The 25383-nt window shown below is 33.7% G+C and overlaps 1 protein-coding gene across 5 annotated transcripts in view; it reads left to right on the forward strand.

Moving 5' to 3' along the window:
- ptprea (protein tyrosine phosphatase receptor type Ea) overlaps positions 1-25018 on the forward strand; it is a 104084-nt gene extending 79066 nt beyond the window's left edge. For 3 of the 5 annotated variants that reach the window (XM_048169755.1, XM_048169756.1, XM_048169757.1), the window contains 16 exons: positions 2786-2922; positions 4168-4258; positions 7416-7492; positions 9545-9581; positions 9686-9783; positions 11811-11930; positions 12195-12358; positions 15609-15744; positions 15904-16053; positions 16487-16580; positions 19419-19495; positions 21119-21253; positions 21361-21486; positions 21604-21755; positions 22525-22660; positions 24069-25018. In XM_048169755.1, coding sequence (XP_048025712.1) covers positions 2786-2922; positions 4168-4258; positions 7416-7492; positions 9545-9581; positions 9686-9783; positions 11811-11930; positions 12195-12358; positions 15609-15744; positions 15904-16053; positions 16487-16580; positions 19419-19495; positions 21119-21253; positions 21361-21486; positions 21604-21755; positions 22525-22660; positions 24069-24143 — 1805 coding nt within the window. In that variant the 3' untranslated portion in view covers positions 24144-25018. Of the gene's footprint in view, positions 1-1421; positions 1550-2785; positions 2923-4167; positions 4259-7415; positions 7493-9544; positions 9582-9685; positions 9784-11810; positions 11931-12194; positions 12359-15608; positions 15745-15903; positions 16054-16486; positions 16581-19418; positions 19496-21118; positions 21254-21360; positions 21487-21603; positions 21756-22524; positions 22661-24068 lie in introns of those variants that run through there. The other 2 variants (XM_048169758.1, XM_048169754.1) reach the window with 2 other exon arrangements.
- Positions 25019-25383: the final 365 nt, after the last annotated feature.

The raw sequence follows: 25383 nt of genomic DNA on the forward strand, positions 1-25383 counted from the left end.
CTTCCTCTGCACTCTTTCTCATGTTATCTTGACGGAAATCTCTCTCAAGGAATATTCCGTGAGCCAAGACGAGAGGCGACATGCTCTATACATGCAGGAAAAGGTCATGTGTTAAAGGACATTGACGCTGTTCAATCTAGCTGGCATAAAAACAATTTAATCTGACAGAATGTTTCAGTCTTTAGAGGTGAACGTCACACCTGTGTAAAGGAAGTGGCTTACCAACTTTCTCCAGCTCTCTGTTCCACCATTTGTTTGTCTCTTTGATGTACATTAATAGTTTGATTTAAAAAAGGCAGTAAAAACAGTAATATTGTAAAAAAAAATTCTCAATTGAAAATAACTGTTATCTCTTTGAATATGTGTTATAATGTAATTTTTTCCTGTGTTTGAAAGCATAAATTTTATGCATCCTTGCTAAATAAAAGTATTAATTTCTTAAAAAAAAAAAAAATCTTCCTGACCCCAAACCTTTGAACGGTAGCGTTTAAGTCTGAAAAACTTTTTTATGCAGAAAAACACTTACTATTACTTAGTAACTTGAATGTTACTTGAAACCCGAACCAGAAAATCATATAGAGACTGCTGAACTGTTTTGATCTGAGTCAGTAGGAAACCACAAAGCAACTCCATAGCAACCCCACTGCAACACCATAGCATTATGACAGTGACATTTGCATGGTCAAGCACGATTTAATTACATTTTTTATAGTTTTATTTATCAACTAACCTAATTAAAGGTGCTAAAGAGGATCTTTTCGTCGACTGAGAAACCAAAGACTGTTAGTGAGTTTTTGAAATGAGCGCATGCGTAAGAACAACCCCCCTCCTTCACAGCTTATTTCAAAGGAACGCCTCCCAAAACTTGTGCACGAGTATTGGAACACGAGTGTTTACCACCGGCATTCGCTGTGTCATGTTAGTGGATTCATTATGTCGGACTCACCGCAGGTAACTCATAATCTGCAGTTGTTACTCCTGTCTCCTGACAAAAACATTGCATGCGGCGCCTGTGGAGTGTGGAAAGTTACTGGAGCACGCATCCGCGCTCGTCTCTCACAAGGAACGTCACGGCAGTGATTGACAAGCCAGAGGGCCAATCGTTTACGCGATGATCGCGTAAACGATTGGCTGATGTTTTTAAGGCCCTACCTCGTGCACAGATGATGTATATTAATATTATTCCTTTCAGTGCACCTAATAAATAGTCTTTTATCAGTTAGTAAAGACAGTTTCAAGTAATATTGCAAAAATGTATAAAACAAAACATCCTCTTTAGCACCTTTAAATCTACTACTTCCAATGTTTTGTAGTGTATTTAAGAACAAATGGTTTCACCATTATGTATTTATTTATAAATTTTCTAATATAAAAAAGTCTAATATACACCTGAGTAACACCAGTCATTATGTGTGTGTTTGTGTGTGTCGTATAGAGGAATATATAGATATGGATGATGATGATGATGGTGGTGATGATAAGGATGATGATGATGATAATGATGATGATGGTGGTGATGATGAGGATGATCTTGGCTGGCCGTCAGAAGGTCAGGTATATGTTGTGTCTCATGAACAGGCATGGACGTCTAAACTAACCCCTCACCCTCTCTAATGTCTAACCCAGTGGTTGTGGGTTTCTTTTGGTGCTACAAGGGTTATATGGGCATATGCTGCTTTAAATATGTTTCTTCCTTTTACAAAGGCATGCTGATAGATTTCTTGAAAAAAGAAATGATGGTGTTAGGGCCGGTTCACACAGAACACGTTTTTGCTGTTGAAATCGAACATTGGGCATTGGAACGATCTGTTTTTAAAAAGTTACATTTTTTGTAACTAGAGCGCCACGTTTTTAGAATGCCGCATCATGTGCAAGATGCTCTGAAAGACGGGAGCGCAATGGCTGAAGACGTCCGTCTAGCGTGTGTTTACATTGAAAAACGATGGAAAAATAGTGCAGTTTAATGGAAAAGTGCATTCTGTGTGAATGGCCCCCAGCATGTTTTTCGTGGGTGACAAAACTCTATATAAAAACTCTAAATAAAAATTTATTTAACAGTCTCCTGTTATATATTTAGGTGTTTATTTTTTTGTATTGGCAGTCTACCTTAATATCAAACCCAATCACCCTGATTGATGATACAGACCAAATCTTCTGTTGAGTTTTCATGTTTTATGGGGATTTTCCATAGACATAAGATTTTTTATACTGTACAAACTATATATTCTATCCCCTAACCCTAAACACAACCCTCACAGAAAACATTTTGCATTTTTACATTTTCAAAAAAATATCACTTAGTATGATTTATAAGCTTCCTCATTTGGATCAAAGTTTTAAGTCTTCTTCATTTGGACCAAAAATTGTCCTCACAAGCACAATATTTCAAAAAATTGCCATCATAACGTAAGGTATATACCTTAACCATCTACCCCCCACCCCCCCGATGAAAGACAATATTTAAAATAGGTCAGCAAATGTGCTGCCCTCAAATAGCATTCAAAGTGTTAACGTTTTTAGCATTTAAAAAACAAAAAGTCAGTTTCAGATACAATATAGCATGATGTTTATTTCTGCACTAATAGTGATGCCAACAGTGGAACATCACTTGTCAATCAAATTGCATGTGTGTTTGTCTCAGTTGGTGAGGTGATTGTAAACTTGCACATATGTAGAAACCGTGAAGTAATTATGTTTTGAATTTGCATAAAATGTTGCATCTCCTAAAGATTCATTACTTTTCATGTGATTGTCTGTAACATACATTTACCGTATTCCTCTACAGAGCAACAGACGGTGGTCTTACTGCCAAGATCCCCTTCCACATCCAAAACATATTTCCCCATCCCTGTAGACAACTTGGAAGAAGAGTATCGGATACGCTCGGCCGATGATGGGAAACTCTTCCGGGAAGAGTATAATGTGAGTTTTTCTTTTGTGCACATAAAGATTGCGCTTTAAAAAATATTGATTATGGTTAGAGATGCCAAAAATACAACAATATTGACAAGAAAAACGCTCATTACTTTAGTTACTAATAGTAGTAGTAATAGTATATATATGTCATTTATTATAGTAGCATGATTCGTAGCGTATTCGTTTTGAAATTCATGAAATTTTATTTTATTGGTAATTTGGTATTATTTATTTCAACACCAATCATGGCGATCTGAAAACTGCAGAAATAAATACAAAACTAGTTCCCGTCTGCAAATGCTGCTGCTCATTATTGTTGTTTACACTGATTACATCACTCATGTTGCTGAAAGTTCAGCAGTCGTCGTGTTTTTCTGTGTGTTTAGTGGTAACACTCGCTGGAGAGATTGTTATTTTGCTTGTGGCTCGTAAAGCAGCTGATGGTGCATTATCGTGCTGTTATTAACTGGCAGAAACACTCTGGCGCATTCATGCGGATCAGCAAATATCCTTCCACATTTGCTGATGGCTCAACTGCTCTCATTTCCCACTGAGAATTACTGGAATTAAGATGTTCAGGAGTCATCAGGCATTGACTCATTCGAGAATGTCCCTCCCTACTGCTTTTAGACGCATGATTCAAGATTCGCTCCTCTCACAGGCCCATGATTCAGGAACACACATTGAATGAACCATGAGAATTTTCTGTCCCATGGAAACGATGTTTATGTTCAACAATCTTAATGGCCACTTAAACTATTTAAGTCGGAATGGAAGTGGCTCTGCTGGTTAAACAATGGCCTATACATACAGGAACAAAGCGGCAGTAATATTATTCAGTTTCAGCAATAACAAAATGACAAGTTTGGTGGGAATTTGAACAGCATGATCGGTTTTGCTCAAATACACAATTCTGTGAGAATGAATGTGCTAGGTAACAATTCAATTAAATGAAATCAAGCCATTTTTCAGGTTTAACGATGAGTGAATATCTCAGGTGCATGATCCGCAACAATGCATTAGTGTAGAGTGCAGTATACAGAAAAAACACTACAGTTTGCAACATGTGCAGAGTACTTGGAGTGTCACAGTTGTATTGTAGAAAGCTCACAGCATCTGTAATTCCCAGACAGTCTGCCATTTAAGCTCAAATAAAGCTCTGTTTGACACTGCATCCAAGATCAGATGTGCTTAGGATGGTATGGTCACTGGTTTAGTGTTGTTAACTTGTTTAGTTTGTATTGTTGACAGTCATTACCAGGGGGTTCGACCCAAGGAACATGTGAAGAGGCCAATAAAGAAGAAAACAAGGAGAAGAACAGATATCCAAACATCTTACCATGTAAGAATTCTCTCTTTTTCTCTTTGTCTTTTCTCCTCTTCATCTGTTCATGTCAAGTCATCTTTATTTACATAGCGCTTTGTACAATATAGATCGTTTCAAAGCAGCTTTACACAGGATTTAAAGGGTTCACCCAAAAAATGAAATTTCTGTCATTAATTATTCACCCTCATTTCGTTTCAAACCCATAAGAGCTTCATTCACATCTTCAGAAAACAAATGAAGATTTTTTTGATGAAGTTCAAGAGCTCTCTGACTCCTCCATAGAGAGAAATTTAATTACCACTTTCAAGGTCCAGAAAGCTACTAAAGACATTGTTATAATAGTCCATGTGACTACAGTGGTTCAACCTTAATGTAATGAAGCGACAAGAATACTTTTTTTGGACAAAACATAACAAAAATAACGAATTTATTCTACAAATTCATCTCTTCCCTGTCATTCTCCTACAATGTTTATGTTGTAAACACAGTGCAAGCTTATGGTATTATGAGAGAGAGATCGACTAAAGTGTATTACCTGCATCTGATAGCATTAATTCTTCAGGTCGATGTCCATAGTAATATATTCATTATAAAAAATCTGTTTGAATGTCCGCTGAGGAAAGCAATCTGTGTCTTTGTCCTTTTAAAAGTTAAGGGGATTTCCCACACTGCTATTTTCCACACACTCCCTTGTTCTGATTCACTAGTCTTTGCCATCATCTAATGGCATAATAATGTAACTTTCACTGATACTATTGATGGACCCTTTCTAAATACAGCATATTATTTATACAAAATAATATTTATTGATCAGCAATATTGAAATTAACAACAGCCATTATAAAAGACAAACACAAGCAAACAATTGAGTCAAATGCTCAAAAGTAGCACTCTAGTACAAGATTTAAGTTAAATAAAGTCTATAAACTATAAAGTTATGAAACTTAATTTTCCCCTTAACCCAAATCATTTTGCTCTGGAACAAGTAATAGATTAATAAGACCAAAGACTCCCCGTTTGATATACCCCAAATGAATTACATTTTTAACCACTATCTACATTAGGGACTGGCTGTGATGAAGCTGTTCTCTGAGCGCTGAACGGCTGCTGACGGACGGCCTGGAGCTCAAATCTGCGTAAGCGTCAAAACTATCAAAACAACAACTGTAAAACAGGCGCTATGTTTATATATGAGTCACATATTTGAGGTCTAAATAACTACATTTTCGCCTAAAAAAATCTTAAAACTACATTTTGTGAAACAACAGCAGTAGTATTTCTAACAAATATGATGGATTTGCTCGACCGCCATTACAGTCGCCACAAGCGGAGTGATACAAATGGTGAAACGGTTCCTGTTACTGGGGGAAAATCGCACAGCTCTCAGCCAAACAGAGTCGAGAACCAGAAAGAACTGTTGTGTGTGTATGTATATGAAGAGTTTCGTTGCAAAACGAGATAACTCCGTTTTTAACATTTGTCAAAACATGTTTATTATTATGTTATCATGTTATTATTTTGTTTTATGGTGCTACTTAGCTGTATTTTTTAAGTTATGAAGGTTTAAATAAAAACAAACCAACTGCAGTTGAATTGATATTAATTGGAATGCACAACCAAAAAACAAGATTTTTGAAAAATTAAAAAAACGGAGTTATCTCGTTTTGCAACGAAACTCTTCATATATATATTAGACTTGTGCCGATATTCGGTAATGCGATAATGAATATGCACGGTATTGTTATCGTGGGCATTTCAAAATACCGTAAATAATCATTTATTACCAATTTTTATAATGCATATAAGAATACTTTCCCCATCAACCGTATAAAATGCACAACACCGCTGTATTCTGCGTCGAAAGAACACGCGCTCAGATGTAAACAAGCCCAACGTGCACGAGAAGCACATGGAACGAGTGCGCTGAATGAAAGTGCGCGTTCACTCTCTGACAGCAGAGGGCGCTGATTGAACAGCCGTGTGCAACGGTTACCTCGGAAACGCCATAAACAAAGCAACTGCGCTGGTGAAGTTTTTAAAATGCCTCAAACAAATATTTTAATCTGGACTACAACATGCCCTAATGATTAGAAATGTTCTGATTATTTGTTATTGTTCAGTAAAACTTAAAGACAGACGGCTTCATTAGTTAACATGTTAATTCAAAATGACCAAACTGACAATGAAAAATACTTATAAAGCATTAATTATTCTTAGTTAATGTTAATTTCTTAGTTACTGTTTAATAACATTACTAAAATCAAAAGAACTTATTTAATGGACCTCAGAGAAAACTAACAATGATCAGTTGTGTTTCTTAACTAACATTAACCAAAAAAAAAAAAAAAAAATGTAGCTGTTGCTCAATCTTAGTTAATGCATTAAATAATGAGACCTTATTGTAAAGTGTTACCTGTTGTTCTTTATAGCCTAATTCTTTTGCACTTTAATCTGTTTGAAAATTTAACTTTATATTTTTTTGTGTATTGTATTATTCAATAATATTGTATTTAAACATTCAGAGTTATTTTTGTTATTACAAAAAGAGTTCTTAAACCTGTTATACTATGACAACACTTTTTTTTTTCAACTATATTCAATATCAATACTGTATACCGTGGTAAAAGCTTCAGCAATTAATCGCAACATAAAAATTCGATACCGTCACATGCCTAATATAATGTACACTGATGCCAAAACATTATGACCCCAGGTGAAGTGAATATCGTTGATCGTTGTCCTGGTAGATTAGACGGTAAGCAAACAATCAGTTCTCAGAATCAATGTGTTGGATGCAGGAGAGGTTGACAGGAATAAAGATCTGAGTGACTTTCATCCCCTTATATTTGAAGTTGTTGATTCATACGTGTTGTTGCCTGTGTGTTCGGACATAAGCCTGTCTCATTTTCTTGTGATATCACACTGAATTTTCTTCTCAATGGTTGCTGCCACCCTCGCACATCTAACTTCAACTTCTCTAAATGCAACTTTCAGTTCCTTGTGCCCACGTCCATGTCATTTCACTCTTTTACTTTTATTCTTCAAATCTTTTTTCTTGTAAAGTTTCTGTTTAGAAGTTAAATCACAAATTCACTGAGGGCCTGAGAAGGAGCAATCAAATGTGTCTATGTTTAGAAATAAACAACATTTTTTTGTCTTTCCTGTTATCCAGATGATCATTCCAGAGTGATTTTAACACCGATCGATGGGATCCCAAGTTCAGATTATATCAATGCATCATATATTGACGTAAGTGATTTGCCATGCCCTAACATGCATCAGTGCACTGCAGTCATGACATCCAAGTACATCTAAAGTTATGTTTACCACGAACCTTACTTTACTCATAAACTGAAAACCCCCATTATAAAACCACATAGGAAAATCTCGAGGGAACCAGTGCCGAATTGACGTCACGCCTGCAGTACTCTCTTGTCAGAGTTATACAGGATTTACTATTTTATTTTAAACAATAATGAAATGACAAGAATAATAATGTTTAAAGGTGCCCTAGATTCAAAAATTGAATTTACCTCGTCATAGTTAAATAACTAGAGTTCAGTACATGGAAAAGACATACAGTGAGTCTCAAACTCCATTGTTTCCTCCTTCTTATATAAATCTCATTTGTTTAAAAGACCTCCGAAAAACAGGCGAATCTCAACATAACAGCGACTGTTACGTAACAGTCGGGGTGTACACCCCAATATTTGCATAATGCCAGCCCATGTTTAAGGGATTACACAAGCCAGTAACGTCTGGATCACAGCTGAATCATCAGACTAGGTAAGCAAGCAAGAACAACAGCGAAAAATGGCAGATGCAGCAATAATAACTGACATAATCCATGATATCATGATATTTTTACTGATATTTGTAAATTGTCTTTCTAAATGTTTCGTTAGCATGTTGCTAATGTACTGTTAAATGAGGTTAAAGTTACCATCGTTTCTTACTGTATTCACAACTTCATTCTTTATAAATCTCTCCAACAGTGTAGCATTAGCCGTTAGCCACGGATCACAGCCTCAAATTCACTCAGAATAAAACTTTAACATCCAAATAAATACTTTACTCACATAATTCGAAGCATGCATACAGCATGCATGACGAACATCTTGTAAAGATCCATTTGAGGGTTATATTAGCTGTGTGAACTTTGTAAATGCGCTGTAATATAGTCGAGAGCTCCTTTGGCAGGGAGCGTGAGCATTTAAAGGGGCGGCGTCGAGTGTAAATCAGTGCATTGTTAATGATGCCCCAAAATAGGCAGTTAAAAAATTAATTTAAAAAAATCTATGGGGTATTTTGAGCTGAAACTTCACAGACACATTCAGGAGACACCTTAGATTTATATTACATCTTGTGAAAAAGCATTCTTGGGCACCTTTAAATGTGCATTTCTTGTTCAAAATACAATTCTCGAGCAAGAGAAAGTAAAACATATTTTTGAAAATAAAAAAATTGTTATCAGAGCAAAACATTTTGGTAACACTTTACATAACGCCTTAATATATTGTGCATTATAAAAGTACAGTCAAACCAAAAATTATTCAGACACTAGATATAATTTTTTTATATATATATTTTTACTAGTGGGTGCAGGACACTACAGTTCATTTATGTAAGTGAGGATAGCAAAATAAAGTAAACTGTGACATATTATACCCAAAAATTCTTCATACAGTGGACTACCAGTAAAACTAAAAATTTGGGTCCAAAAATTATTCAGACACTTTGACCTGACCATGTTTTGCTTAAGTGTTATCTGACATAATTAAAATGATTTTTTTCTGACACAGTTTAACTCTGAGATCTTGTCATATTTTATTACCATTTTTTTTAAACTATAGTGAATAAACTGTAATAATGAATGAAATGTTCAAGGTGTCTGAATACATTTTGGCTTGACTGAATTTTTAATGCATTAATTATGCCTTGTAATGCACATTATAATGCATTGTATGATCTTATGAATAATTATGACAACAGTTATAATACATTATAATACTTATCTATTAGTTTTCTATGCCTTTAGAAAGTATAAATCATTAAAACATGTCAAACAACCGATTTCAGAATCTGCAAATATTATAGTGCATTTTATGGTTAGAAATATTTATGCAAAGATATAATTCATTATGACGCACATTATGAATATAATGCATTATACATAAAGGATTCAAGTAAAGTTTTACCAATATTTTTTTTCACCCTGGTTTGACCTAAAACAGCATGAATTCATAATTCAAAAATGTTAAAGTTGTTTTTTTTTTTAAATCTTGGTTTCATTTCCCCCAGGGTTATACAGATAAGAATAAGTTCATTGCAGCACAAGGTGAGTGCATCTGAATTTAAAAATAAGATTTGGTGAGCAGTCACACATATGTGCAGTTTCAGTAGCTAAAAATGAGACTCTATAAGATGACCTCGATGTTTCAGGTCCGAAACAGGACACGGTTGCAGACTTCTGGAGAATGATATGGGAACAGAAATCAGCCACTATAGTAATGCTGACGAATCTGAAAGAGAGAAAAGAGGTGTGTATCCTTCCTTTGGATTGCTGGTATGTTTCCTTGTTGGTCATCAGTTCTGTTAAATACTGGTGTAAATGAGATGATCGGTAAATAAATCTGATGTCAGAAAGCTGCATGGCATTAAATAGCTGAATTGCAAGGCTTCTTATTGCTTAATGTAGCATTATATTAGCATTATATTACAAATATGCATTTGGTTGATGCTTTTTCCCTTTGAGTCGACGTGCACAAGCCTCTCATACTTCTGCCATATACTTAAACAAGGCATCAGAATCACGTTTGAATAAATCTATTTGATTTCACATCAGTTCCTTTTAATAAACCCAATTTGTTGATCATCATCGAGTGTCTCCATTTCGATCACGAAGATGTCACGAAGCCGCCACACGACTCCTTTTTCTCTCCTCTCCATCACGGCCGTGAGCATCTCTAGAAAGACGAATCAATGAGACGCAGAACGGAGAGGAGATTAAAATCAGCTTGGAGTAGGACTTGGAATCAATGATTTTAATAATGGCTGATAAAGCTCTCTCTGGCTTTAACCTAATTACTCCGCAAACTCTCATTAAGAGAGATTTATCCTCCGCTCTCGGGCTGGATAATGCTGATTGACAGACAGGCTGTTTTAAGACCTCAGATTAGCATCACGGTGTCTTAAAAGTCACCTTTACTGCTCTAATGCACTTACAGCTGTTCAGTGCCAGTGCTGGACAGATTTACTCTACAGGATTGGCATGTAATACGTTTACGTTTATCTACAGAACTACATCTTTTGACCTTGCGTCGTGTTCTCGGTTTTATATTGATTAGAAGGAAACTTTCATTTCACTGTATTCTTGCCTTTTGTTTGTATTTTGAGTTTTAACTTTTATTAATAGTATTAACAGACATTGTTTCATTACTACATCAGTCAAATAGTTTATTTCTATTAAAATATTTTCATGTTTATTAATGAAAGTCAGTGCCAATCAAAAGTAATCATTTATGTATTTAAAAAGCATAGCAATGCAGGTCATCTGCAAGAAATGTGTTTGTTTATGTATGTAATATTCATTCATTCATTCACATTCATGTAATTCATTTTTATTTCAAGTAATTAAAGATGCAATATATATATATATAAAAAAAGAAACTGACTAAATAAAAATAATGGTAACTATATGTGTACTATTTTATTAACTTTGATTTTATTTATCATTTATTTACTTATTTAGTACAAGAAAAATATTACATAAAAATAAATTAAAAAATAAACTAAAATAATAGAATATATTAGCAGCTATATAAATCTATTTATTTAACATTAAATGTAATTATTTACTACAAGTAAGACATATATAAATATATATTTAATTTATTTATATATATATTAAAATAAATTTCAATACTACTAAATATTTATATTTAATAGTAATATTTATTTCAATACTACTAAAATTAAAAAAGTAAGAAATAAACTGAAAAACAATGCAGGTGAGCAGAATTTTATTAGTTTTGTTATATATATATACAGTACAAAACAGTACAGTAAAAAACAGTAATATTGTGAAATATTATTACAATTTCAAATAACTGTGTACTATTTAAATATATTTGACAAAGTAATTTATTCCTGTGATGCAAAGCTGAATTTTCAGCATCGTTACTCCAGTCTTCAGTGTCACATGATCCTTCAGAAATCATTGTAATATGCTGATCTGCTGCTCAAAAACATTTATGATTATTTTCAATTTTGAAAACAGTTGTGTATTCTTATTTTTTTGAAAAGAAATTAAAGAAATGAATACTTTTATTCAGCAAGGATGCATTAAATCAATCAAAAGTGGCAATAAAGACATTTATAATGTTACAAAAGATTAGATTTCAGATAAACACTGTTCTTTTAAACTGTGTGTGTGTGTGTGTGTGTGTGTGTGTGTGTGTGTGTATAAAATTACAGAAAAATATTTAAAAAAAAAAATAAATTAAACTACAATTAAGGGCAAATATATGATGATTTTATTGTACCTCTGCTGTGTTTTCCTCTATAGGATAAGTGTTATCAGTATTGGCCCGATCAGGGATGCTGGACGTACGGTAACGTGCGTGTTGCTGTGGAAGACTTTACAGTACTGGTGGACTACACGATACGCAAATTCTGTGTGCAATATGTAAGTCTGAATACACTAAAGTCCAGTCATCTTCATGCACGCTGTAGATGTTATGTCACACATATGTCTAAAAGAATTGTTCTTGCACTTTATTCTGTGAAAATTTAACCACAGAGAATTTCCCTCAGTTTAGTCTTAAAACAAATGTGCTTGTGGCTTATCAACAGTTCGGTTTGTTCACGTGCATGTGTATATATATGTGTTTTTGAGAATGCGTTCCTTCCTGTGTCACCACGCTCTCATCCTTCGTTGTCTCCACCACAGCAGGCCAGCGACGGCACCAAAACGCCTCGTCTGGTCACGCAGCTTCACTTCACCAGCTGGCCTGACTTTGGCGTTCCCTTCTCGCCCATCGGCATGCTCAAGTTCCTGAAGAAGGTGAAGCAGGTGAACCCCTCGTATGCCGGGCCCATCGTGGTGCACTGCAGGTGGGTTGTCTTTGAGCATGACTCTTGTACTCAGAATACCATTGGGAACTAAAGTTGTAGAGACACACTTCTTGTGTGAAGTCTAATCATTTACTTTTGGTGTGAAGTGTGACCAGTTTTGGTCTGCAAGATCTTCATGCAGAGATGCACAATATGTTTTGACCTTGTGTCATGTTCGCTGCTTTTTAATGATTAGCGCAAAACTTTCAAGTCTTTTTGCCTGTATTTCGAACTTTTGAGTAATACTAAATACATTACTGTGCAAGTTAAAGGGAAGGTTCACTCCAAGCCTGTATTAGTTTCTTTCTTCTGTTGAACACAAAAGAAGATATTTTAAAGAATGTTGGTAATCAAACAGTTAACGGAAGCCATCGACTTCCATAGTAGGAAAAAAAGTCAGTGGTTTGGGTTTAATGCACAATCAAAATGACTTGAAACTTTCAGATATGTACTTTTCAGAAATGTTAATGTTTAAATGTACAATACTGATAATGTTAATCAATATATAATGTTCACTTGTTAATGAGTCAATGTTAATCATTATACAGTACAGTCCAAAAGTTTGGAACCACTAAGATTTTTTATGTTTTTAAAAGAAGTTTCGTTTGCTCACCAAGGCTACATTTATTTAATTAAAAATACAGTAAAAAACAGTAATATTGTGAAATAGTATTACAATTTAAAATAACTGTTTTCTATTTGAATATATTTCACAAAGTAATTTATTCCTGTGATGCAAAGCTGAATTTTCAGCATCATTACTCCAGTCTTCAGTGTCACATGATCCTTCAGAAATCATTCTAATATGCTGATCTGCTGCTCAAGAAACATTTAATGTGTACAATTGTACAAAATATTTGTGTACAATATTTTTTTCAGGATTATTTGATGAATAGAAAGTTCAAAAGAACAGTGTTTATCTGAAATCTAATCTTTTGTAACATTATAAATGTCTTTACTGCCACTTTTGATTGATTTAATGCATCCTTGCTGAATAAAAGTATTCATTTCTTTAATTTCTTTTCAAAAAAATAAAAATAAAAATTCTTACTGACCCCAAACTTTTGAACGGTAGTGTATAATGCTACAGAAGCTTTGTATTTCAGATAAATGCTGTTCTTTTGAACTTTCTATTCATCAAGGAATCCTGAAAAAAAAAGTACACAACTGTTTTCAACATTGAAAATAATCATAAATGTTTATTGAGCAGCAAATCAGCATATTAGAATGATTTCTGAAGGATCATGTGACACTGAAGACTGGAGTAATGATGCTGAAAATTCAGCTTTGCATCACAGGAATACATTTTTTTACTGCATTTTTAATTAAATAAATGTAGCCTTGGTGAGCAGACGAAACTTCTTTTAAAAACATTAAAAATCTTAGTGGTTCCAAACTTTTGGACTGTACTGTATATCTAATTAAAAAGTGATATTATAGTACTATATTTGCATTTAAAGCAATGGCAAGTTAGCTGCAGAAAATGATTATAGAAAAGAAATGAAAAATTATATAATGATTTATAACAATTTATTGTTAATTCTTTTTAAATAATGTAGGAAAATCATTTTAGAAATATTAAAAATATGAATTATATTTAAAGGGGACCTATAATGCCTCTTTTAAGATGCAGTATAATTGCCACCTTTGTTGCGTGTTCTTGGGGGCAGGGTTTATGCAAATTTTAGGTTTAGTGATGTCACTTAGTGTCACTTAAGCACATAACCGATCGACTTTTTTTTCACCTTAGCATTGTGGCGGCAACATTTGCACGAGCAAAAACACTCACATTTACCTCAGTCCTCAGTAAACATGTTATATATATAAAAAAAAAGCTTTATTTTTCAAGATTCAACATTTGAGCCCAAACTTCCTGATCTACATTGCCAAACTTTTTACTTTTACAAAGTAACAATAACTTGCAGAATGAAAGTGCACATTTGAATTTCAACTTTCAGAAAAAGGACAAATTTTACATAACTTCCATCCACAGTAATCATTTTTGAGACCTCGCAGACCCTTTTGCGTCAGTCGTGCATGCATAATTAATTTGATCAGACAATGATATACATTATTCAGAACGATTAGCATGTGATTTGAATTAGGTGAAGGAAGGTCCTTTCTCGCAGCTGATTGGTCATGTACATAAAGTGAATTCATGTAGGTCATTGTCTGGGTTTCATGGCACAATGTCCTGTCTGTCCACTCGTCATCAGTGTGCGTGTCATAGTCTTGACATTCTGCCCTCATCCTGTGTCCTAAACAACTAAACGCAACGTCAGCAACACACAGCACTTCAGTTCCTGTCAAAAGCCCTTTTGAGGGTTTGTTCACTCGGTTGGTTGATCACTCATGCCCTCTAGTGTTCAGATTAGAATAAGGCGAGGGGAAATATGTGTGTTTGTCATTGTGTTGACAGATATTTTCTCATTTGAAGTGAAGACTTCACGAAAGCTGTTTCATGGTGTCAAAAAAAAAAAAAAAAAAAAAAAAACTAAGCTAAAAAAATAATAATTATACATTCGATTTGTGTCATACAGGTTTCACCCAAAAAATGTTGTTGTTTTTGAAATTGAATTACAACCCAATACATTTATTTATATTTAATATAATGTGTGTGTGTATATATATATATATATATATATATATATATATATAATGCATTTTTTATATTTAAAAATATATAAACATTAATATTAATATAAAATATATAAACATTATAATGGAAAAATCAATTTTTATCCATCAAGATCATCAGTATTTTGTTTAATATTATTATATGAATTTATATTATGAAAAAGTGGTCCCTGTATGATAGGTGTTTGTAAAAGAAAAGTTGAAAAATTATTATGTTTTGGTAAAATATTTTGCATTAAATAATAATGCTTTATAGCTTGTCATAAATAATTGTAACCAAAGGTCAAAGACATTATAATGTTTGCAGGTTATAATGTTTGCAGATTTGAAATTGTTTGTTTATCATGTGTTTTAATGCTGTATAAAATACTATATAAAAGTGTATATTATAATGTATTCTAACTGTGGTTACAATTATTCATGAGATCATACAATGCATTAAAAGGTGCATTAATACAAGGCATAATTAATGCATTAAAAATACTTTTATAATTATTCATACATAAAGACTCCAATATGTTGTTTTGAATTTTGTGCGCTAATGAATCATTCACAATAAGACCAGCAAAGTAAATGTATTCTTGTTGATTTTGAGCATGATTTGTATTGTCAGTGCTGGCGTGGGCAGGACAGGAACGTTCATCGTCATTGATGCCATGATTGACATGATGTACACAGAACAGAAGGTGGACGTCTTCGGTTTCGTGTCACGGATACGTGAGCAGAGATCACAGCTCGTTCAGACAGATGTGAGTAGCACGTGTCGCATAATTCTTCATCTACCTACTTCATTTTTTATTGTCATTATAGAAAAAACAGGTGATGGAAGCAGTCATACATGTTTAAAGATGTACTGAATATATGATGATTTCTCAAAGTGTGTATGTGCATGTGTGTGTGTGTTGTAGTTGCAGTACTCATTCATCTATCAGGCTCTGCTGGAGTACTTCCTGTACGGGGACACAGAGCTGGACGTGTCTTCTCTGGAGGGTCACCTTCAGAAACTCCACAACACCAATGCTCCGCTTGACCGCGTGGGCCTGGAGGAGGAGTTTAAGGTGCGGATGTTTACTGACACTAGTGGTGTGAGGACATGTCTGATCTAAACAACTCGAGCGTGGCTGAGAAGAACGTGCTGAATGAAAATGCACGTTTGGTCTCTGACAGTAGATGCTGCTTATTGAACAGCAGAAATTCTGATTCTTTATGTTTTGCACTTTATCTGTTTGAAACATTTTGTGTGTGTGTGTGTGTGTATTGTTTTATTGTGTTAAATTTTTCATATAAGAACAAAAAGACATCAAACCTGTTAGGACGACAATACTTAACGTTTTGTAACTGAATTCAATACCATAATAATGCAGTATACCATAATAAAAGCTTCAGAAAGTATTGTGATATAAACATTTGGTACTCTCACATGCCTGTATGAAATTGTTTATTGATCTGGATTTATGGATTTTTAATGCATTTTTAATTCTGTTTTTTCAGAAACTGACAAACATGCGTATTATGAAGGAAAACATGAGGACGGGCAACCTGCCTGCCAACATGAAGAAAAACAGAGTCCTTCAGATCATTCCATGTGAGTTTAAAATCTTCTGCACTCGTGACGATCAAAAACACTGAATGAATTATTACAGCTAATCAAAAAAACAATATTAAATAATGGTTGAACCAAGTTTTAAGGTCTTTTTAAGGAACATATTTAAAGGGATAGTTCACCCAAAAATGAAAATTATCCCATGATTTTTTCACCCTCAAGCCATTATAGGTGTATATGACTATCTTCTTTCAGATGAACACAATCGGAGATATATTTAAAAATATCCTTAGTCCTCCAAGGTTTATAATGCCCAGATTTTGAAGCTCCTCTTCTCTTATATTGAAATCCTCTGACATTTCTCTTTAAAATCATTGTTTTAGACTTCTAATTCGTGGTCTGTGTTTTGTTTTGCTCTATCCTCTGAGCTTCCGCATTCGTCATTGCGTCATGAAGTTACTCTTCCGCCACCAATCATTGTGTACGGCCATCAGAAGCTAGTTAGGGGCCAAGCACCGAAGGTGCTTAGGCACCTATTGTTATTGTTAGTTTTCTTATTATTATTATTCTTCCGCTCTTGGAGTCTATGGCAGCCCATAGAACCGTATGGTAAAAAGTTGTGAAATTTGGCACACAGTTAGAGGACAGTCTGAACTGTGTCCATAGCCAATTTGGAGTCTCTAACTCAATCCCTCTAGCGCCACCAGCTGTCCAAAGTTGCACTTCTGTTTATGCTAATAACTTTTGAACCGTATGGGCTAGAAACAAAATTCCTTTTTCCTCTGATTCCTTGGGTCAAGGCGAATCGATTGCACTATATGATGTCATTTTCCGTCATGAAAATTTTCCCGCCATTTTGAATTTTCTGAAAAATCTACTTTTTCGAACTCCTCCTAGGGCGTTACTCCGATTTTCACAAAAATTGGACCAGATCATCTTCAGACCATGACTGCAAAAAGTTATCAAAAGCTTTTCGATAGATCCATCCGTTCTCGAATAGGGCACAAATGAATTCGACCGAAAGCTCGCAAAATCACACTTAAGGCTATATCTCCAAAATGATTTATCATATTTTGACCAAACTTCATACATGTCATCACAAGCATGACTTAAGCCAACATGCTGTGTTTCAGTGCAGTGCCACCTACTGGTCCGGAGATACGAAAAATGGCTATTTTGGCTAATAACTTCTGAATGGTTTGTCCAGAAATCATAAATGTGGTCACGTCAGATTCAGGGTATCATGCCGAGTCGAATGATAACCATTATTACCATATCAGCCATTTTGGCCGTCGGCCATTTTGAATTTTGTGCTAAAATGCTGTATTTTATGAATGCATCAGCGTATCGTCACAAAACTCGGTATGGGTCATCAGCATGATGCCCTGAACCAGCCTGAGAAGTTTCGCACCAGCGCCACCTAGTGGTAAAATCAAATATTCAAATGCTTATCACTTTGACTGTGGTCGACTTGTTTTCAAAAGAGTCATGTCCTTAGACTCCTGAATCCCTGCTGAGTCCAACGATACCAAACATGTTAGGTTTCGAAATATGGTTTGTCCGCCATGTTGAATTTTGCGAAAAACCTACTTTTTCGAACTCGTCCTAGACGCTTCATTTGATTGTCATGAAAATCAAACCAGATCATCTTCAGTCCATTCTGGCAAAAAGTTATCAAAGGCTTTTCAGTAAATCAAACCATTCTCAAATAACACGCAAATTAATTTAACGTAGAGCACCCAATTTGGGCTCATGGCTGTATCTCTGCAATGCTTTATCATATTCAGACCAAAGTTCATACATATCATCCCAAGCAAGACCAGAGCCTACATGCTGAGTTTTGCCATAACGCCACCTACTGGTCTGGAGATACAAAAAAGCCAATATAGCCATTATTTTTGCTTATAGCTTCAGATAGGTTTGTCAAAAAATGATAAAGTTGGTCTTTTTCAATTCGGGGCATCATGCCGAGTCGAATGATATCCAATTTTCCCATGTCGGCCATTTTGGCCATTGGACATTTTAAATTTTGTTTTAAAATGCTGTATTTTGTGAATGCATTAGTGTATTGTTGCGAAACTCTGTATGGGTCATCAGCACAAGGACCTGAAAGAGTCCAAATCAGCGCCACCTACTGTATTTTTTTCATATGCTTATAACTTTTGATCTGGTTGACTTATTTTCACGGGAGTCATATCCTTAGTGAGTGTCATTGTCACCTCACTCTGACCAAACCAGATTAATTTGGTCACAGCGCCACCTATTGGTCGAAAGTGATAAACCAGTAAATCTTTATTACTGACTGTATATATCATTTTCCAACTCTTTTGCCTTAAATGATCGTAATAGGTCTTTAATTGCTCACTGTTGCAGTTGGCCTAATGCTCCCAGCCATGTTGGCTGGCTTGTTGTCCCCTATTTGCTTGGCCCCGTAATTGCTGCTTGCAGCTATATTTATTATAGTTAATAAAGTTTTAAATATGGATTTTTCTTATAAAAACCCAACGCTTCACTTCAGAAGGCCTTTATTAACCCACTGGAGCATTATGATGGATGGATTTATTTTTTTTTTTACTTCAAAATGTTCATCTGAAAGAAGATAGTCATATACAGCTAGGATGGCTTGAGGGGGAGTAAATCATGGGATAATTGTCATTTTTGGGTGAACTATTCCTTTAAGAGTCAGTTTTGTAATCTGAAAGGACCTTTCCATCTATCTAGACTCTTAGTATGCTGTTGTGCTGTCTAGCTTTGTTTACAAGGAAGTTTATCAGAAATCTCTCTTCCTTTTCCTGTTCTGTTGTGCCTCTAGTTGTTATCATGACTAGAGGCACAGTCATTTACATTTCATTTGATGTCTTTTCTCATTCATTTGCTCAGATGATTTCAATCGAGTCATTCTCTCGATGAAAAGAGGTCAGGAGTTCACCGATTATATCAACGCATCTTTCATTGATGTAAGTATGTAGTGACTTGTCAAGTTTCAGAGGCGTTTCATGATGAAACATTATGAAAATGAACATTGTGTTCTTTCAACACAAGACCAGGGATACTTGTTAAAGAAGTAAATAGGGTCAATTTAATTTTTTTCATTTTAAAAATTCTGAAAGTTTTCTTAGGGCTGGAGTTAGTATTCAAAAATAACTTTTTGCCAATTTACCAATTAATATTTCTCACCACCCATGAACCTGAATTTTTACGGAAGAGGATTAGGGCCAAGCAATAATAAAAAAATAAAACCATCTCGAGATTAAAGTTGTTAAATGTTGAGAATAAACTCGTTAAATTACGAGAAAAAAACTCGTTAAATTTCGAGAAAAAAGTCGAGATAAAATGTTGAGAATAAAGTCATTAAATAACGAGAAAAAAGTCGTTACATTACGAGAACAAAGTCATTAAATTATGAGCAAAATGTTGTTAAATTTCGAGAAAAAAGTCGAGATAAAATGTTGAGAATAAAGTCATTAAATTATGAGAAAAAAGTCGTTAAATTACGAGAACAAAGTCGTTAAATTATGAGCAAAATGTCGTTAAATTTCGAGAAAAAAGTCGAGATAAAATGTTGAGAATAAAGTCATTAAATTATGAGGAAAAAAGTCATTAAATTAAGTGAACAAATTCGTTAAATTATGAGAAAAATGTCGTTAAATTTCGAGAAAAAAGTCGAGATAAAATGTTGAGAATAAACTCATTAAATTATGAGAATAAAGTCATTAAATTAAGAGAACAAATTTGTTAAATTATGAGAAAAATGTCGTTAAATTTCGAGAAAAAAGTCGAGATAAAATGTTGAGAATAAAGTCATTAAATTATGAGAAAAAAGTTGTTAAATTACAAGAACAAATTCGTTAAATTACGAATTTGTTCTCATAATTTAACAACTTTTTTCTCGTAATTTAATGACTTTATTCTCATAATTTAATGGATTTATTCTCATCATTTTATCTCAACTTTTTTCTCGAAATTTAACGAGTTTTTTCTCGTAATTTAACAACTTTAATCTCTTTATTTTCTTATTATTGCTTGGCCCTAATCCTCTTCCGTATATTTTAAATTATTTTTCTTAAATATTAATATTTTTGTCCTTATAACAGTAGTATTATTTAGCAAAACAAAAAATCAAACGATAAAACACCCTAGATAAACTCCCACTGAGATTAAAGCTGTTGGAAAACAGGCATGTTTTTAGTAGACATTCGGATTAAATAATTAACATTACTGTAAGTAAAATTGTGAAATATTATTACAAATTAAAATAACTACTTTCTATTTGAATATATTTTGAAATTTAATATATTCCTGTGATGAAAAGCTGAATTTTCAGCATCATTACTCCAGTCTTCAGCATCACATGATCCTTCAGAAATCATTCTATTATGCTGATTTGCTGCTCAAGAAACATTTCTTAATCATTTTTTACATTTTAAATTCTTATTATCTGATTCAAACCATGTTTATTAATATTACATGTATTAATAAACTGGCTAGTTACTGTTTTATTTACACTCCAAAGCCAGTTTGTATTCATATATTTTTGATCCTGGTCTGTAATATTCATCTCATGAGTTTATGTTTTCCAGGGGTACCGGCAGAAGGACTATTTCATTGCCACACAGGGTCCTCTGTCGCACACGGTGGATGATTTCTGGAGGATGGTTTGGGAATGGAAGTGTCACTCAATCGTGATGCTTACAGAACTGCAGGAGAGAGATCAGGTACAAACACACACCTTACAAATCCAGTTGTGCAGACACTCTCACACAACTTCCAAGAATAAATCCTGTCAGCTTTGTCATTTGGCCTGTGTGTGTGTGTGTTACAGGACAAGTGTTTTCAGTACTGGCCTACTGAGGATTCAATGACTTACGGGGAATTCACGGTGGAGATTAAAGGAGACACGCTGTGTGACACGTTCAGTCTCAGAGATCTGGTGCTCACTTACGGCTCGGTGAGCTGCTCTATGGTCTTGCATTGCAATGCATACTGTTCCATTTGCATTGAGTTAATATGTGGAGGCCAATTGGATGAATTGTAAGGCATGTTTGTGTGCGTGTTTTCCTAACAGGAGAAGCAGACACGTTTGGTTCGGCACTTTCATTTCCACGGCTGGCCAGAGATCGGAATCCCAGCCGAAGGCAAAGGGATGATCGACATCATCGCATCGGTGCAGAAACAACAGCAGCAGTCGGGCAACCACCCCATCGTCGTGCACTGCAGGTAAAACGCACACCTTTAACTAGATTTAACTAGACCAGGGTTTCCCAACGGTTTTGTCAGCCGAACCCCTTTGATGTAAAATATTTTCTTGAAGTACCCCATGAGATTCGCATGTTCACGGTTCTCTGACGTCAGATAATGTCACAGGGATGCGATTTTTCCGTATTTTTCAACCTTAAAAGTATGACCCGCGTGAATTGTGTAAATCTGAGAAACATCTTTGGGTTGAGGTCTGACTGGTTACTGTATGATTGAAATCGTGAAAATGCCTTACGCAATAACTAAGTAAACTGCAAAATGTTACGTTTTCTAATACATTTATTTAATGCGTGGATTGCATCGAGCTTGTGGCGCCATCTGCAGGGCATCCTCAGCATGTTAGCCAGGGTTCAAAGTGCCAAATGAGAGTAAATATCGGCACTGAAACTGTTACTCACCAGTTGCCCGGTGACTTTTGTGTGTGTTGTGAAGTTTGCGTGAGAAGTGACACGGAACCAAACCTGTCTGCTTCTCCTTTTAGGAAAGCCGTGGCGGTCCACTGTGCTTCCATGTTACTACTCTCACAAACATTGCAATGCACTTACGTCACGTCACAACGTTCCTCTTGTGAGCGCTCATACGTCAGTAGACCAGAAGCATTGATTAACCCTTTAACCCTTTTGTTTGCATTTAAACCTTTTTTGAAATTGACAGGTTCTTGAGCTCAACCAGCTCTTTCCTAACCTGACTCTGTCGTGTCTCATTGTTTTCTCACGTGTGTGTTCTGCAGTGCCGGAGCGGGTCGGACCGGTACATTTATCGCTCTCAGTAATATTCTGGAGCGAGTGAAAGCCGAGGGTTTGCTGGATGTGTTTCAGACTGTGAAGAGTTTACGAATGCAGCGGCCACACATGGTGCAGACAGTGGTCAGTTCAAACCTTCACACACTTCATATCCATTACACATTTACATGCACAATTAATCAAGATCATAAAAAAATCACAGTAATCATAGTTTCTGCCAGAATACTACTATAAAAATGTGGTAACTTGTTTTTGCAGTTGCACCCTTGTCATCCCAAGAAAAAAAAAAGTGAAGAAAAAAGTATTCTCAAAGAATGAATTCATTCATTTTATTATGTTTAATTCAAGAAATAATCATAAAAAAAATATTTTAATGTCAATCTTATATGAATGTAATAATTAATTAATTGTATTATTATTTAATAATAAGTAAGTAATATAAGTTAATTGGTAATATTAATTAAATTAATATTATTAATAGCACAGTCATGATTAGAATAATCATTTTAATGTCAATTCCAAATTAATTTAATATTAATTCATTTTATTGAATCATATTGAATTTCATATCAAGTAATATAAACTAATTAAATAATAATAATAATATAAATTTATTAGTAATATTTAAAAAAAATATTTTAATGTCAATTTTATATTAATTTAATAAATAGTTTGATTATGATTTAACACAAGTAATATAAATCAGCTAAGTAATATAAATTATTAGTATAAAATAATTGGTAATATTGATTAATAATATAATCGTTTTAATGTCAATTCCAAATTAATTTAATATTAATTCATTTTATTGAATCATATTGAATTTCATATCAAATAATATAAATAATGAAACAATAATAATATAAATTAATTAAAGAATTTTAATGTCAATTTTAAATGACTTTAATAATCAATTAATTTTATTATGATTTAATACAAGTAATATGTATCAGCTAAATAATATAAATGATTAGTATTAATAAATTGGTAATATTGATTAACGTAATAACACTAATATCACAGCCATGATTAAAATAATCGTTTTAATGTCAATTCCAAATGAATTAAATATGTATTAATTATATTGACCTAATTCAAGTAATATACATTAATGAAATAATAATAATATACATTAATTAGCAATATTGGAAAAAAAAAATTAATGTCAATTTTATATGAATTTAATAATTAATTAATTTTATCATGATTTAATACAAGTATTATATTGGTAATTAATTGGTAATATTTATTGAATTAATATGATTAATATCACAACCATGATTAAAATAATTGTTTTAATGTTTATTCCGAATGAATTTAATATTAATTAATTTTATTATGACTTAATTTAAATAATATAAATTAATTCAATAATAATTTAAATGATTAATTAGTAATCAATTCATATTAAAACATTTAAAAAAAGACTAACAATACAGTGACAAAAAACATTATTTCTGAATGACCTGACTAAGCAAAGACTGAATGGTCATAAAGCGATTTGCTCATTGTTCTCTCTTTCTGTCGACAGGAACAGTATGACTTCTGCTACAGAGTGGTACAGGACTTTGTCGACATTTTCTCAGACTATGCCAATTTCAAATGATCTGATCTGCCTTAAATGCTTGAGTTTGATGCTTTTTTACACGTCAGTCGATCAGGATTTTACACCGCGACTGGAAGATAATTACGCTCTATTTTGCTATGCACTTCTCCTCGATGTTACTAAAAGACCATATCTATCTGTAATATACTAAGGCTACTAAAGTTTTAAAAACTGTACATTGTTTTGTCTCCTTTATAACATATTTAAATGGGTTGTTTTATTTTGGTCTTAAATCGTCTTTCTCATGACGGATCATTCCAGTTGTTGTAAAATAGTGTTTTGTCTCTTTGTTTGTTCAACTAATTATTTTTATTTTTTATTAAGCGATTCATGTAGAATTTGTAAAGCTGTAGGTGGTTTGTATTTATGCACTGTTGCAGACAGCGAGATAAAGCATGTATGTGAATGTTTCATGCCATTTTATTTATTAGATACAGAGTTATTGTCTTACATTTTATGAACGATATCATTGTGTCAAAAAGTTGTTTTATTCCCGTCTTTAACATTGTGCTCATCGCAAATGTGAACATGTTTGACTTTTGGTTTCAAAGCAGCAAATATACCCATCACATATAAAGAGAGCGAGTGAGATTATTTTGCTTTTACGGGATACGGCTAAAGTATTGTTAGGAAGAAAGGCACAAACACATTTACATGCTGCGACATCAGCAAACATTTATATTACATGTGATCTTGCACAGAAACAACAACTGTATGAGACACATGACCTCTGACCTTAAACGTCCTGCCTCTGTTTCCCTGAGAATGATGCTGAGAAAAACTGCACAGGTTTTTAAAGCACACACACCACTGATTGTTTGCCTTGCAGAAGGCCAAGGATTTACAAATAAATGAACAAATGCATTATGAAATCACATCATTGTCCTGTTTCTTATTTTTGTTGGGCTTATTTTCTAAACTATCAGCTTCACAAATGGATAATCATAAGAAAGTAAAAATAAATGCATATAAAATAATACAAATTTAGCATTAATAATAATAATAAAATGAAAACAAAAATATAATAAAATAATTATTTAAAATATGAAACATGGCTAAATAAAGGTTTAATTGTCTTAAAAATTAATAAAAAGTATTTAAGAAATACATTTATAATGCAAATGAATAAATAAAGTTTAATCTGCTTGTAAATGGCTAATAATATAAAACTAATAAAAACTGCTACACCATTTTAGGTTTAATCAGCTTCAAAATGTTTAATAATATAAAATAAATGCAT

The sequence above is a fragment of the Megalobrama amblycephala genome, linkage group LG20, assembly GCF_018812025.1.
Source record: "Megalobrama amblycephala isolate DHTTF-2021 linkage group LG20, ASM1881202v1, whole genome shotgun sequence".
Taxonomy (NCBI): domain Eukaryota; kingdom Metazoa; phylum Chordata; class Actinopteri; order Cypriniformes; family Xenocyprididae; genus Megalobrama; species Megalobrama amblycephala.